Below are 13,789 nucleotides of genomic sequence, written 5' to 3'. Positions count from 1 at the left end.
TTTTTTATTATATTGTTTACAAACCACCAACAGCATTTGCATCTGAGTTTATTTAAAGCGAAAGTTATTCATGATGGAGCTACAACAACAACGGATTTCGAAGACTGCATAGCACAACAACTGCTTTGCAGATATATGCCGTGGCTTCAATCAGCCCAGGCCATGTAATGGGACGGTCCTCGTAGCATTCGACACGGTCAGCAATGCCAAACTATTTGAGGATATCATCAATACGTCCCTCCAGCCAGGACTGAAACGCTGGGTCGCGAATTATGTGTGGTTGTGAGGTCGAAGCACCGTAGAGTGAAACAGGGAGTTGCCCAAGGTGGGGTGATATCTTCGGCACTGTTTAACCTCTACCTATTCTCCATTCCACGCCCTCCAGACGTCATAGAGATCTCATCATATGCGGACGATAGTACAATCATGGCATCAGGCTCCCAACCCATTGATGACATCTGCGATAGGTTGAATATCTACCACAACGAACTTGCCTTTTATTTCAAGAGATTTGAATATATCTGCCACCAAACCTTCAGCCGCATTGTTCACTACAGATACGCGTGAGGTGAATAATGAGCTGAAAGTGATAGTCGATGGAGAAACGATACCGACTACCAAATGTCCCAAAATATGTGGTGTCACATTTGGCAGCTTCTAACAAATTCTCCCCACATGCCACAGCAATTTGCGATAAAGTCAAAGGTAAAAACGAGGTCCTCAAGTAACTTGCCGGCAGCACTTGGGGTGCAGACAATGAAACCTTGTTGACCACGTACAAAGCCAATGGCCGGTCTGTGGTAAGTTCAGCAGTGCCAGTGTGGTCTCGTCAGTTCTGTGATACGCGCTGGAACAATATTCAGATCTGTCAAAATGCTTTCCTTCGAACTGCGACGGGCTGTCTCCTCAGCTCTCATTTAGGAGATAAAGATCCTACCCGTGCGAAGAAATAACTGCATGCTGTCTAAGCAATACTTTCTGGGCTGTTGCCGCATAGACCATCCAAATCATCATCTTGTGCTTAGGTATCCTCCGCCTAGAAGCCTAAAGGTAGATCTACATGATCTAGAGCGTGAGGTTCAGCGCTACAAGAGAGAACCTCTAGATCACGCGGCATATTTAGTGCGTTTAGGCAACATTCATGCAGACAGGCGCCTCAACTCCTACAGAGCATAGATTGATGCCGACGTGCAGGATGTATGTGCTGATTGTGACCAGGGACCACACATCACATGTTTATTTGCCCAGCCAGATCCACTCGAGTAAGACCAAGATCCCTGGATACTCAACATAATCAAACAGACGAAAGATAGAACACGACACACTGCTACAACAACAATAACATGTTGTTTTGGAGCGCAGATGAGGAGATGCTTTCGAGCATGAGTACTTGCGAAAGCAGATGAGGAGATGCTTTCGAGAGAAAATTTGTACGCAAACTATGTGTATGGACCAATCTGCAACACGGGATAACTATGAGCATCACACAGGCTGGAACTTTGACCTCCAATCTGTGTGGTGTTATCACGAGTGTCCACAAGTTGCGGATAGTGGAATGCTCCATACGGAGTAGCTGGAACTTCAGTCGCGGACAATCAGCGGTATCGAGTGGAGAGTCTCAGTGAGAGGCCGAATGGCACCGGCTCTTGCTTAAATACTGAGTGTCAATGATGCTAGTTACGACAAGGCGAGTTATTGGCGCCCTTAATGATCGTCCAGATCGTAGAGGTGTCATTATTCCTTTCGGACAGTTTTAAGGGAAAGATTGTTTACGTCGGTCATATCTCATCGTGGAGGACTTGTTTGTCGAAATTATGGTTGGCGTTGAGAAGGTGTTGATTGGTGTAGTATATTTACCTCATGGCGACTGTCTTTAGAGTGTGATATTGCGGATTTATTGGTCCGTTATTCCAATATCATTATAATGGGTGATTTCAACAATAATATGTTCGGCCTTGTAAAGGCCCACTCTGTTCGTCGCTCATGTGCTAGATTGGGTGTCTCAGTTTCACATAATTCTAAACCTACACATTACGACTCATTTCATCGCTCATCTTCTCTTCTAGATTACTTTCTTCTCTCTGATCCTCGCAAGATTAGGATCAGCAATCAATTAGTTTGCCCTAACATATCAAAGCATGCCTTTATATTCATCTCAATTGAGATTATAATTGGACGCAGCCCGTTATTTCATGAATATGTTGATTATGATCGTTTCGATGTTAATGAGTTGGAGTCCCTTGTTAATTCCGTTGACTTTTCTAGAATGTTTTCCTCCTCAGATGTTGAGGTACAACATGACGTCTTTATGAGTGGGGTTACTACTATCCATTCTGCTTTTCCCAGAAAAGTTGCAATGGCCCATAAGACTATTCTTCACGATTGGCTAAACTCTCGGGAGGTTCGTTATCACCAGTCTCTATCCGATTCGGCTCATAGGGCATATACCCCTGAAAGAAATCCGGAGAACTGGAGGATATTCTGCAAGGCGTGCAACCGAACGAAGACTGTCAAAAGAAAAATGAAACATAAAACACACGGTGCTATGTTCGATAGCTGCGTGGATTTTAAATCTCTTTGGAGCATCATAAGGAATAATGATTTGACCCACTCGGGTACTTTAAGTACAGAATCACCTACTACCCAGGATATGAATCGGGAGATTTTTTGAGGTCTATACCCTCTGATTTGGGGTTCTCATTTTGTTGTGTCTCAATTGATGACCTTTTTACCGCCTTCTCAAACGTGAAGTCAAATGCTGCGGGTCACGATGGCTATCCATTGAAATTCTTCAAGATGTTATTTCTCTAAATGTCTGCCAATTTTACTAGTACTTAGAGGAGAGGAGACTTTTGAGCGATATTCAGTTTGGCTTCTGAAGTCATAGGAGCTCTTCAATGTTGCTTGTTGGACTAACCGACTGCATAAGAAACAATTTTTCCAGTCAGAAAATCAGTGTCCTTCTTTCATTGGACTTAGAGAAGGCATTTGATAGGATCGATTACTCTATACTCATTCGCAAGCTTCATATTTCTTCGAGTGCGTGTAGGCTTATTTTTTCTTACCTGTGTTAGAGAAATCATTATATTAATGTGAATGGAGTGGTTTCAGATGTTCCCCTATTAATAGCGGCGTGCCCCAAGGGTCCGACCAAGGGCCATTATTGTTTATCGTGTTTTTGAACGATTTACACGAATTAAATGACGATATAACAACATATTGAATACAAAGAGTTTTTTTATTATAGATTAACACAACGACGTGGTTAAAATTGCACACATAACTATAAAATGTTATTTTTATGGAATAAGTATATTTAAGTATAGAAAAATACTACAAGTACTTTGATATACAAACTGTTTGCGTATAAACTAGAAAAATACAAAATTGTGGTTTATCGTTTTGCATAAATGTGCATTTTAAAATACTTTTACAATAACTTTGGCATTTTACTCAATTTGGAGAGACAGGGAATACACGAGGACAAACTAATAATACGAGATTTGATCAATTCAAAGTATCAATCTACATTAAAATTCTCGAGTGATTGAACGAACGTTTTATGCCGCTCGTTTAGTTATCAAAGCAAAAATCATAATTTTCTGGATCATCTGGTATTGGTGGGGGATCTTTACTTATGTCAACCCCTTCAGTGTCCAATAATCTCAATTTAATTTCCATAGATAACAGGGTGTCGAAATCCTCCTTTTTTTGCTTGCTAACCATTTCTTGGCCTAAGAGAGCGTTTATGCCATCGGTCCAATAGTTAAAGACGTTTTCGTCAGGAGCCACAAAATCGACAGTTGAATGGTCCATATTTTCGAATGTAATGGAGAAGGCGAGGTTCACGGCTGATTTACGTGTGCGCATTTCTTTCATATGGGGACACTCTTTGCCTTCCAAAAGTTGTTTAATGTCGATTACCGACACCTTATTATTTAACTCTTCCAGCGTTGGGATTGTTTTCTCGTCGCATTCACCGTAATGTATAACCTTGTGATTGGGAGAGAGACGAGCATACCAAAATTTATCTTTAGAGCGTGCTCCTCGTGAATATTTGGAAAATCGAGTGCCTAAAACGATAACAGAATAGTGATGTGTGGCATGATATCCATTTTGCAAAATACTTACCATCCACAAGAAATGCCAAACGTTGTTGTTTTATTAAATCCAAAATATCGGGTGATATCTTTTCTTTCAGCTTCACTATGGCTGATGCTGTGGAATCGCATTCTTCTTTCGAAGTTCTCTCCTGTTGTCTCAAATTGGTTATCATTTGGTATGTAAAGTAAGCTATTTTGCCGCGAAAATCGTCGAAATTGTCTGGTCGCTGTTTCAAAGTACGCGTTATCTGTTCGCGTACAACACTGAATACTTTCTGGAAGTCTTCCCCTGTAGCACGCATATCCTTCCAAGTGCGGTTTAGAGTATTAATACAAATGCAAAAAAATTCCTCGAATGGGTGGTCGTGGGTGAAAAACATTGGTTGAAAGTCAACTGATTGATCAGAGGGAGGCTCGCCAATGCGAAGAATATCACAAAGTAATTTTACCAATTCAATTGACGTCCGACCGAAGGGGCATTCGTGTTCATCGCCTCGACACGAGTTTTCGTGAACAATTTTTGTATACTGCTGGGTATAGCTTCGGGCAAAGTAGATCATGCAATCCAGAGCTAAAATGCCGGGTGGTGTTTCCATAAAATCTTGTGAGGGGTTCATGTCACATTTGAATCCTAATTTTTTGTAATATTGGGCAAAATTGACATTTCCTGAGCCGGAACAGTTGCCAGAACTACCGCCAAACCCAGACATACCAGAATAATCATCAAAAGCAATTTTTCTCAATTCTTTAATCTTTTCATGGGCATCTTGATCCTGGTTAGATACTTTCATTCGTTTGCGTTGTTCAAGCAAGCCCAAGGTAAGGGTTTGCAGAACATACAATTGGTGAGTCATCTCCGTGGTTGGAATATTGCTTAGCAACGCCAAACGATATTGTTTGCCACTTATGGTATGGGCTATTTGTCTTTTTCTGCCCTCATCGGCCTTTTGGAATAGAGCATTGATTAGAGCTATCGCATTTTGCAATATCACGGGTGATTTGGCATCTTTAAACAACATCAAGAGGTCTTGCAATGTCACCTCCTGCTCGACAAGCGTATGCTTAGAACTATTCTGCACAATATTTTCCAAATTTGATAAGGCGCTCTCAGTGCACTTTGGAAAACTCATAAAATTCCTAACTATATGAATGTTTCGTTGAACGAAGCTGTTTTGCAGAATTTCCCATGACACCGTTTCATGTTCCATCAATTCAACAAAACTCTTCAGGCTATATATGAGTATTTTATCCTCTTTTTCGCTGGGTTCCTCAATCATGCTAATTATAATGCCCAGTCCTTGTTCTTTAATAAATTCCAATGCAAATGTAACATCTACAGATAGAGATGAAAGTTTCTCCAAGCATTCTGCTTTGATACACGATGATCCAGCCCTCAAAGTCTCTAAAATATCATTGGCAGTTTTGGATGGAGAATATTGAAGGCGCAACACAGATCCATTTTTTATTTCGTTGCGGTTCTTTTCGGTAACATATTTTAAATGGTTGCCTTCGCAAAACTGAAGAGCATAATTTTCCGGTTCGACTATGTTCCAAAAACTGCATATCTCTTGTATTTTTCCTAAAACAAAAGACATTCTTATATTATTGTGTCAGATTAAGAGTTTTTTCTTTATTTTACTCCACTATTCATGTCATGGAATAAGTGGGAACGAGTTGACAAAACCACCAGAATGAATGAAAATTGTATACTCTGGCCAAAAGATTGAGACTAAAAAGAGTTTTTATTGCTTGACTTAAGTAAGCTAAATCTTTAAAGCGTCTCCCATTCGATTCCAACCTATATATAAAAACATATTAACAATATTAAGAAATTGATGGCCCTGCACGGGAAGACTATGAGCACCACACGACGGGTTGGAACTCTGAGCTCCGTTTTGTGCGGTGTTTATCTTCGGTACGTGAAGCTCAGCTGGGAGCTAAAAGGCGCGTTCACAGGTTGCGGATAGTGAGATGCTTTGTTTGCGGTGTAACTGAAATTGCAGTCAACACAATTAGCGATATCGAGTGGAGAGTCTTAGTGAGAGACCGTGCACAACGGCTCTTGCTTAATACTGAGTGTCTATGATACTCGATATGACAAGGTGATTAATTTTTTTTTCATTATGTAATGATGTAGCAGTGTGTTGTACACTGAGTCAGCAGCCCTTGCCGATGAAAGACTGCAACGAGTCACCTGAGTGTCTGTTAGCTGCGAAAGCCGGCAATAACATAGGAAATGCTCTAACGTATTATCATCCTCCCTACATGCCCTACACATGCTATAACTTGCCGCACCGGTTTTGTATAAATAAAGTTGTAGTCCTGTCATTATACCGAAACACTTTTTCTCCATCGCACTCCACCAAACAACTGAGTATTGTTCTAGTCACGCTCCTGTAGAGCCAGTTTACTGTCATCGGATTCAGGTCCCATTTCGAGCCTACAGCCAGTCTGCATAGTTCCAAAAATCTGTGAGTCTTATTGGAACGCTTCTGAATGTGGCACTTCCATTTTAGTTTTCTGCCCAAGACCATTCCCAAGTATTTGACCTTGTCAGATAACGAAATCGTTCTATTGGGGGAACGTGGTGCGTCAAATAGGCTCAACTTCGTATTCCTCGTGAACAGGCAGATTTCAGTCTTCATTGAGACACCAAGGTCTACCCAAGTCCTTTTCTTACCCCTTTGAAGTATTGTAACATCGTCTGCGTAGAAGACGTGTTCAAATTCCTCCTCAGTCACCATCCCGTTATAGGTTATTTATGGTTGTTGTTGTTGTAGCCACATTTTCATGTGGTGTTGGCGATCCGTGATCACCGCGGGAACAGGGGATAAGGTTGTTTCAAATATTTCCAACATAAGCTGGAATGTAATCAATCGGATTAGAGATTGGATCATCGTTAAAAAAATGCAATTTCTCTCCCTCTAATCTTCGATACAAAATGTAAATTTGCCCATGAACATTCCATTAAGGAAAAGGGGCACACTTCTCACATACCAATGAGTGCTGTCCGATTCAAGCTTATGCTCAATGATAAGGGGCCTCCTTTTTATAGGCGAATGGCGAGTCGCAGTTCGAGACCTCTTTGGAGAGAAGTTTTTTACATGGCTGCCATACCATTTTTTCAAATAGCATAGTTCCTCACAAATGTCGCCACCATTAGGAGGGGATAACCACCGTGGAAAATTTTTTCTGATGTTCTTGCCAGGATTCGAAACCAGGCGTTCAGCGTCATAGGTGGACATACTAAACTCTGCGCGACGGTGGCCTCCATATCTTCAATACACTGCTGGAAAAAGCTAATTCGAAAAAATTATATAATTATTATAACAGAACTTTGCTCTTGTGTCCATCTAAAACAGATGGAATTCAAACACCAACATTACAGCAGAATAAATCCAGACGTTGCATCAGCATATTTCATTTATTATTTTCATTTTCTTAGCCATATCCGACACTGATCCAAAAATAAAGAAGATCCGTACGTTTTTACGACTGTGCATGGGCCATACAACCCGGCATGAGCCCATGGCAGCCGGTTGTACGTACCGGATTGACCCCGATGGATTCCTTCATCACAACACACTGCTACAACAACAACAGAAACCTTGACAATAAATATCAAAGGTGCGATAAATGTCATATTGCTTTCTACCAAACAAGTAGGAATAAAGAAGTTGGCAAGAATTTAGGCAAAACCCATAATGTTATTGTTATGTGGAAGTAACCCTTCCATACCCGGCCAAATGCCTGAATGAAGGGTCGAATCGGAGACCTTTCAGAGAACGGAGAACTTATGCTGCAATGTGCTCCTACACATCTGAAATAATTTGCTCCACCGTCTCCCCCTCCTGGATTTGTTGTTGCTACAACAACAAAAAGCCTCATCAACACAGGCTCTACCGTAATTATTATCCCGGATTCGCGCGACATAGACCTTATCACGCAGCGAACTGTCTTACTTACGTAGTCAGTCATATCCTGCCGAAAGCAAGCAATTCATCCGCATTTCCCCGGTTGATGACAGGTAAGAGAATCCAAATAATGCGACAATGTACAGATTTCAGGATTCAAGGCCCCAATCATAGGTTGTAAATTTATTTCAGAGGCTATCATAATGCAAATACCAAATGCATTGGAGCCATCCGTAAAGATAGATTTAACGTCTTCCTCAAACACACCATCCGCGGACCAATATTCACACTTATAATGATTATCCTATCATGAATCGACCTGCATGCCGGTTATTTTAGAGACTTCTCTCAGCTTTTCTGAGTGCCTACAATGTTCGATATGACAAGGCGAGTGTTCCCGTGTTCCCCCCATACAAGATCGCCACCTCCACATGAAAATGCTGCTACAACAACAATGATTAATTCGAAAATAGCGTAATATTTTTTGAAAGGTTAAATTTTAGGTGCCTTGCAAATATTTCAGCTCAGAGTAACAGTTCAGAGTAACCATATTTGTTCTACTCCAACGTATTAGCAAGTAAGTTGTATAGTACGGTTTATAGTGATTGATTTTGCTATCCGATTCAAGTTTAAAGTCAATGATATAGGACTTCCATTTTGTTGCCGAGTCCTAACAGCATGCCGCAGTATAACACTTCTAGAAAATATGTTTTACAGGCAGAATACCTTACCCGGCCGATACAGGATGACCACACAGGCTGGAACTTAGAGCTCCGACTTGTGTGGTGCCCATCGTTATCACGGGAAGCTTAGCTGAAAGCTACCGGTCGCGTCCACAGGTTGCGGATGGTGGAAAGCTCCGTTTTTATACGGAGTAGGAGAGGAGAGTCTCAGTGAGGAGTCAGGTGGCACTGGCTCTTAATTAAATACTGAGTGCCAATAATACTCGAGGTGACAAGGCGGGTTATTGGCGCCTTCAAATAACTAATGGTCAACATCAGCGTCTGTTCTCAGGTTAGGAGCGGCTGACGGCGAGCTTCGGATCTTGGAGCAAGCGGCTCGCCACAACAAGGGATACATGCAATCATACAAACCCATGCGGTTGGGGCGCTGGGCCAGTAACCCGCCCCCGGAAAACATAGAACTACTATGAAAAACAAAGGAATAGTAAAAACGGACCCCCAACGTTGACGACCCACGCAAACGAAAAAAGGACCATGATTTGCGGATCTGCACCTGGAATGTCCGCACTCTTTATAGAGAAGGTGCAGTATACGCGCTGGCGGATGTATTAGAGAAGTACAAGGTAGATATAACCGCCTTACAGGAAGTGCGATGGACCGGGAATGGCGTCACTACAACACCAAACGGTGACGAACTATACTATAGCTGCCATAACACGAGGCATGAATTTGGCTGCGGATTTGTGGTTAGTCGGAGACTGAAACACCTAGTCTCCAGCTTTACTCCGGTGGATGAGAGGCTAGTCACAATTCGCATAAAAGCCAAATTCTTCAACATCAGCCGTATATGTGCCCATGCCCCGACGGAAGACAAAGACGAGCAGACCAAGGATATTTTCTACGAGCGCCTAGAGAGAGAATATGACCGCTGCCCCGCCCATGATATTAAAATCGTTCTGGGAGATTTTAATGCGAAAATAGGGAAGGAAGACTTTTTGGTCCTACAGTTGGAACGTTTAGCCTCCACGAGATAACGCCCAGTAATGGGTTGAGGCTGATAGATTTGACCGCGGCAAAAAACATGGCAGTTAGTAGCACAAGATTTCAACATAAAAATATCCACAAAGTCACATGGCTGTCACCCGATCAAAACACGAGAAACCAAATTGATCACGTTGTGATGGATGGAAGGCATTCATCCAGCGTGTTAGATGTACGATCGATCCGTGGAGCGAATATAGATTCGGATCATTACCTTGTTGCAGCAAAGGTTCGCACCCGTTTGAACATGACGAGGAAAGTACGATCTGACACTGCACGGAAGCTGGACATTGAAAAGCTGCAGACACAACAAATGGCAGCGGTATACTCCTCTCGACTGACCCAACTGCTTGATGAAAGCACTCCTTGTTCCGAGGATATAATGACGCAGTGGCAAACAATTGCCCACTCCATGGAAAATGCCGCGAAATCCGTACTTGGGTACCGGAAGCCTCCTCCAAAAAACCCATGGTACGACCAAGAGTGTCGAGATGCTACTGACGCCAAGAATGCGGCATATAGAGCAACCCTGCAATCAGTAGCAACGCGCCAGATGAAGGAGAGGTATCGGGAGAAAAAGAGAGAGGAGAAACGTCTATTCCGCAGAAAGAAAAAAGAACTGGAAAGACGTGATTGCGAGCGAATTGAGATGTACAGGAGTCAGAATGAAGTCCGGAAATTCTACCAAAGAATTAAACACCAAACCGATGGCTTTGATGCAGGCACATCCTCCTGCAGAGACAAAGAAGGAAATCTGGTAACTGACACAGACAACATGCTGAGGATATGGAAAGAACATTTTACCCAACTGCTAGTGTCCGATGTTGGCGGCGAAGAGGATACCGCAGAACCAATCCCTGATGATGGTATAGAATGTTTACCTCCTAGTCAGAATGAGGTCCAAGTAGCAGTAACCCGACTATAGAACAAGGCAGCAGGAGCCGACGGGTTACCCGCTGAACTATTTAAGACCGGAGGCGACACGCTGATAAGGCGTATGCATCAGCTTATCTGCGCAATCTGGCTAGAAGAACGCATACCCGATGATTGGAACCTCAGCATACTATGTCCCGTACACAAGAAAGGAGACAAGACGGAATGTGCCAACTACAGAGGAATAAGTCTCCTCCCCAAAGCATACAAGATACTCTCGAGCGTACTGTGTGAAAGATTAAAATCTAAAGTCAATGAGATAATTGGGCCCTATCAATGCGGCTTTAGACCAGGTAAATCCACCCTAGACCAGATATTCACACTGCGCCAAATCCTGGAAAAGACCCGAGAAGGACAAATCAACACCTATCGCCTCTTTGTTGACTACAAAGCCGCTTCGATACTCCTTTACGTTCAAAGGTATGTCTGAGTTTGGTATCCCTGCAAAATTAATAAGACTCTGCAGGATGACACTTGCTGATACGAGTTCCTCAGTAAGAATAGGAAAGAATCTCTCCGAACCATTTAATACCAAACGAGGTTTCAGACAAGGAGACAGCCTATCGTGTGATCTCCTTAATATCCTGCTGGAGAAGATTATACGAGATGCAGAAGTGAATAGATATGGCACACTAATCACAAGAGAGCACATGCTACTCGCCTATGCCGACGATATCGATATCTTAGGTCGGTCACCGGAGGTAGTAACTGCAGCCTTTGAAAGAATCGAAAGAGAGTCAGTGAAAATGGGTCTGGCAGTAAATGGAGATAAGACGAAATGGATGGTTTTAACTCCCAAAAAGCCTTGCACAACCGAGCAGATAAAGAACATGGAGAAAGTTGGGAACCACAACTTTGAGATAGTCAGTAACTTTATCTACCTCGGCACCGCCGTAACTGAAACGAATGACACCAGTCTTGAGATAAAGCGAAGAATAATACTGGCAAAAAGGTGCTACTTTGGACTAAGTAAGCAGTTTAGAAACAAAGCCACCTCTCGACAGACATAGACTACATTTTACAAGACACTGATACTACCCGTGCTGTTATATGGTTCTGAAACATGGGTACTTGTGAAAGCAGATGAGGCAGTGCTTGGAGTATTTGAGAGAAAGATTCTTCGTAAAATATATGGACCAGTTTGCGTTAACGGAGAATATAGGCGACATATGAACCACGAGCTGTATGAGCTGTATGACGACGATAGCATAGTTACACGCATCAAAATACAACGGCTGCGTTAGCTAGGCCATGTTGTCAGAATGAATGAAGAAGCTCCAGCAAAGAAGTCTTTTGAAGGCAAACACGGTGGTACACGCAAACCGGGAAGACCAAAAGCCCGATGGACAGATCAAGTTGTGGGAGACACCTCGAAACTTGGTGTCAGAGATTTTAGAATGAGCGCAAAAGATCGAGGCGTTTGGGACGCTATTTTACGTTCGGCTAGAGGAAGAAATATTCTGTCATAGCCAATTAAAGTAAGTAAATACATTACAAATGTCACCATCAAAATGCAAATTTGCCCATTAACATTCCACTAAGGAACTGGGCCAAACTTCACACATATCACTGAGCGTTGTCCGATTCTAATTTTAGGCTCAATGATAAGAGGCCTTCTTTTTATGACCGAGTCCGAACGGCGTGACGCAGTGCGAAACCTCTTTGGGGAAAAGTTCAGCGCCATAGGCGGACATGATAACCTCTGCGCTACGGTGGTCTCGTACAAATGTCACCACCACCAATTTTTTTTATGTTCTCGCCCGGACTTGAACCCTGCCGTTCAGCATTATAGGAGACATCATAGATGGCCTCTCACCGCTTGTTCAACGATTATTATTTTAAGTAGTATCACTTCCTGTTATCTTATTAGAATATTTAATTAATCATCGTCACAAATGACAACTGTCGTTACCGCAAGCAACCAACCTTTCTTTTTGATGTAAGTAGTACGTGTGTGTGTATGGTCCGATGAGAGAAAATCGGACAGGGCGTTGGTTATTTCTAAATACATTTAAGTATTTAGGACTGTCATTTAAACTTATCAAAATTAGGCGTTTTCTACAAGTAACTATTTATGATGTGGATTGGACTACGACTACGAATTGATATAGGAGGAATGTTTTTTACCGGATAAAGGTTGTCTCTGATCCAAGTTTATTAACTGAGCTATGTGATTATCACACTCCACTGCTATTTTTACAATATGAGCATCTTTCACTGGCATCTTTTTCGGTATCATGTTGTAATATTGTTAGATTGTGCTCCTCGTTTTTTTAAGATTTTTTCTATTAAATATTTTGTTTTATTGAACCCCACAGACTTCAGAAAATGAAATGTATCTCTGTTGTTTATACAAATAAAACCGATTGTTTGACTTTTTTGGATCGGCCAAATCGGCACTTGAACTCATCGATTTGTGGTCGATTACATAGTATCGTTTTAATGGTTGCTACTTTTAGTATAATAAAATGTGTTCTTTTGGTACAGTACAATGTTAACAGCAATGTGAGCATTATGATTTTTTTTTATGTGCAAAAATTGTTAAAGTTTTGAGAAAGTGGTTAAATCATAAATTTTGTTAAAAAAAAATAATTTGGGGTTGCTTTCATTGGACTGACAATAAAAACAGCGGAATTCTTAATGTTTTTGTCCGAAGGAATATTACACGCTCTAAAGTGCAGTATGCACCTCTGGTGAAATTTCCGTTAAGGGTTGGTAATCTATTCTGCTTTCGGAATAAGCTGAGTATTCTGTTCTGCATTTCGAGCGGAATGCTGACAAACTTCATTTAAAAAAAACGTTGGCGAAGCAATAATGTGAATTAATATAATTCTAATAGAATAATTTCTCTAATTTACGGAAAACAAAACAATTTTTGAACAGTAAACTTATTCAAATTATATGTTTTGCGCCCTGAAACGCGTTCGAAGGTGAGAGTTGGTCAACTTATTGCGTCAGATACAAACCAACCTATTTTAATTTTCCTTTTTGACATGCTCAAGTACACACAAGATACAATATATTCATTTACAGGTAGTGACAGTTGCCCAACAACAAAATATTGAGTGCACTATCTGTCAAAATGTGTGATTAGTGCAACTCTGATTTTGTGTAT

At 41.6% G+C, this 13,789-nt stretch overlaps 1 protein-coding gene across 2 annotated transcripts; it reads right to left on the bottom strand.

Moving 5' to 3' along the window:
* Positions 1–3,219: 3,219 nt before the first annotated feature.
* Positions 3,220–13,035, bottom strand: LOC106093901 (engulfment and cell motility protein 1). Of its 2 annotated transcripts, none has more exons than XM_013261067.2 (3): positions 12,802–13,035; positions 4,132–5,682; positions 3,220–4,073 (listed from the first exon to the last, which is right to left on the bottom strand). In XM_013261067.2, the coding sequence occupies exons 1-3, from the start codon at positions 12,911–12,913 to the stop codon at positions 3,574–3,576; spliced, it is 2,163 nt and encodes a 720-aa protein (XP_013116521.1). In that variant the 5' UTR covers positions 12,914–13,035; the 3' UTR covers positions 3,220–3,573. The 2 variants fall into 2 exon arrangements, with proteins under 2 accessions (XP_013116521.1, XP_059221185.1); XM_059365202.1 differs by lacking the exon at positions 12,802–13,035 and adding an exon at positions 12,601–12,700.
* Positions 13,036–13,789: the final 754 nt, after the last annotated feature.

The sequence above is a fragment of the Stomoxys calcitrans genome, chromosome 3, assembly GCF_963082655.1.
Source record: "Stomoxys calcitrans chromosome 3, idStoCalc2.1, whole genome shotgun sequence".
Lineage (NCBI taxonomy): Eukaryota > Metazoa > Arthropoda > Insecta > Diptera > Muscidae > Stomoxys > Stomoxys calcitrans.
The sequence above is the reverse complement of the archived record's forward strand: the minus strand, read 5'-3'. Positions and strand labels throughout refer to the sequence as shown.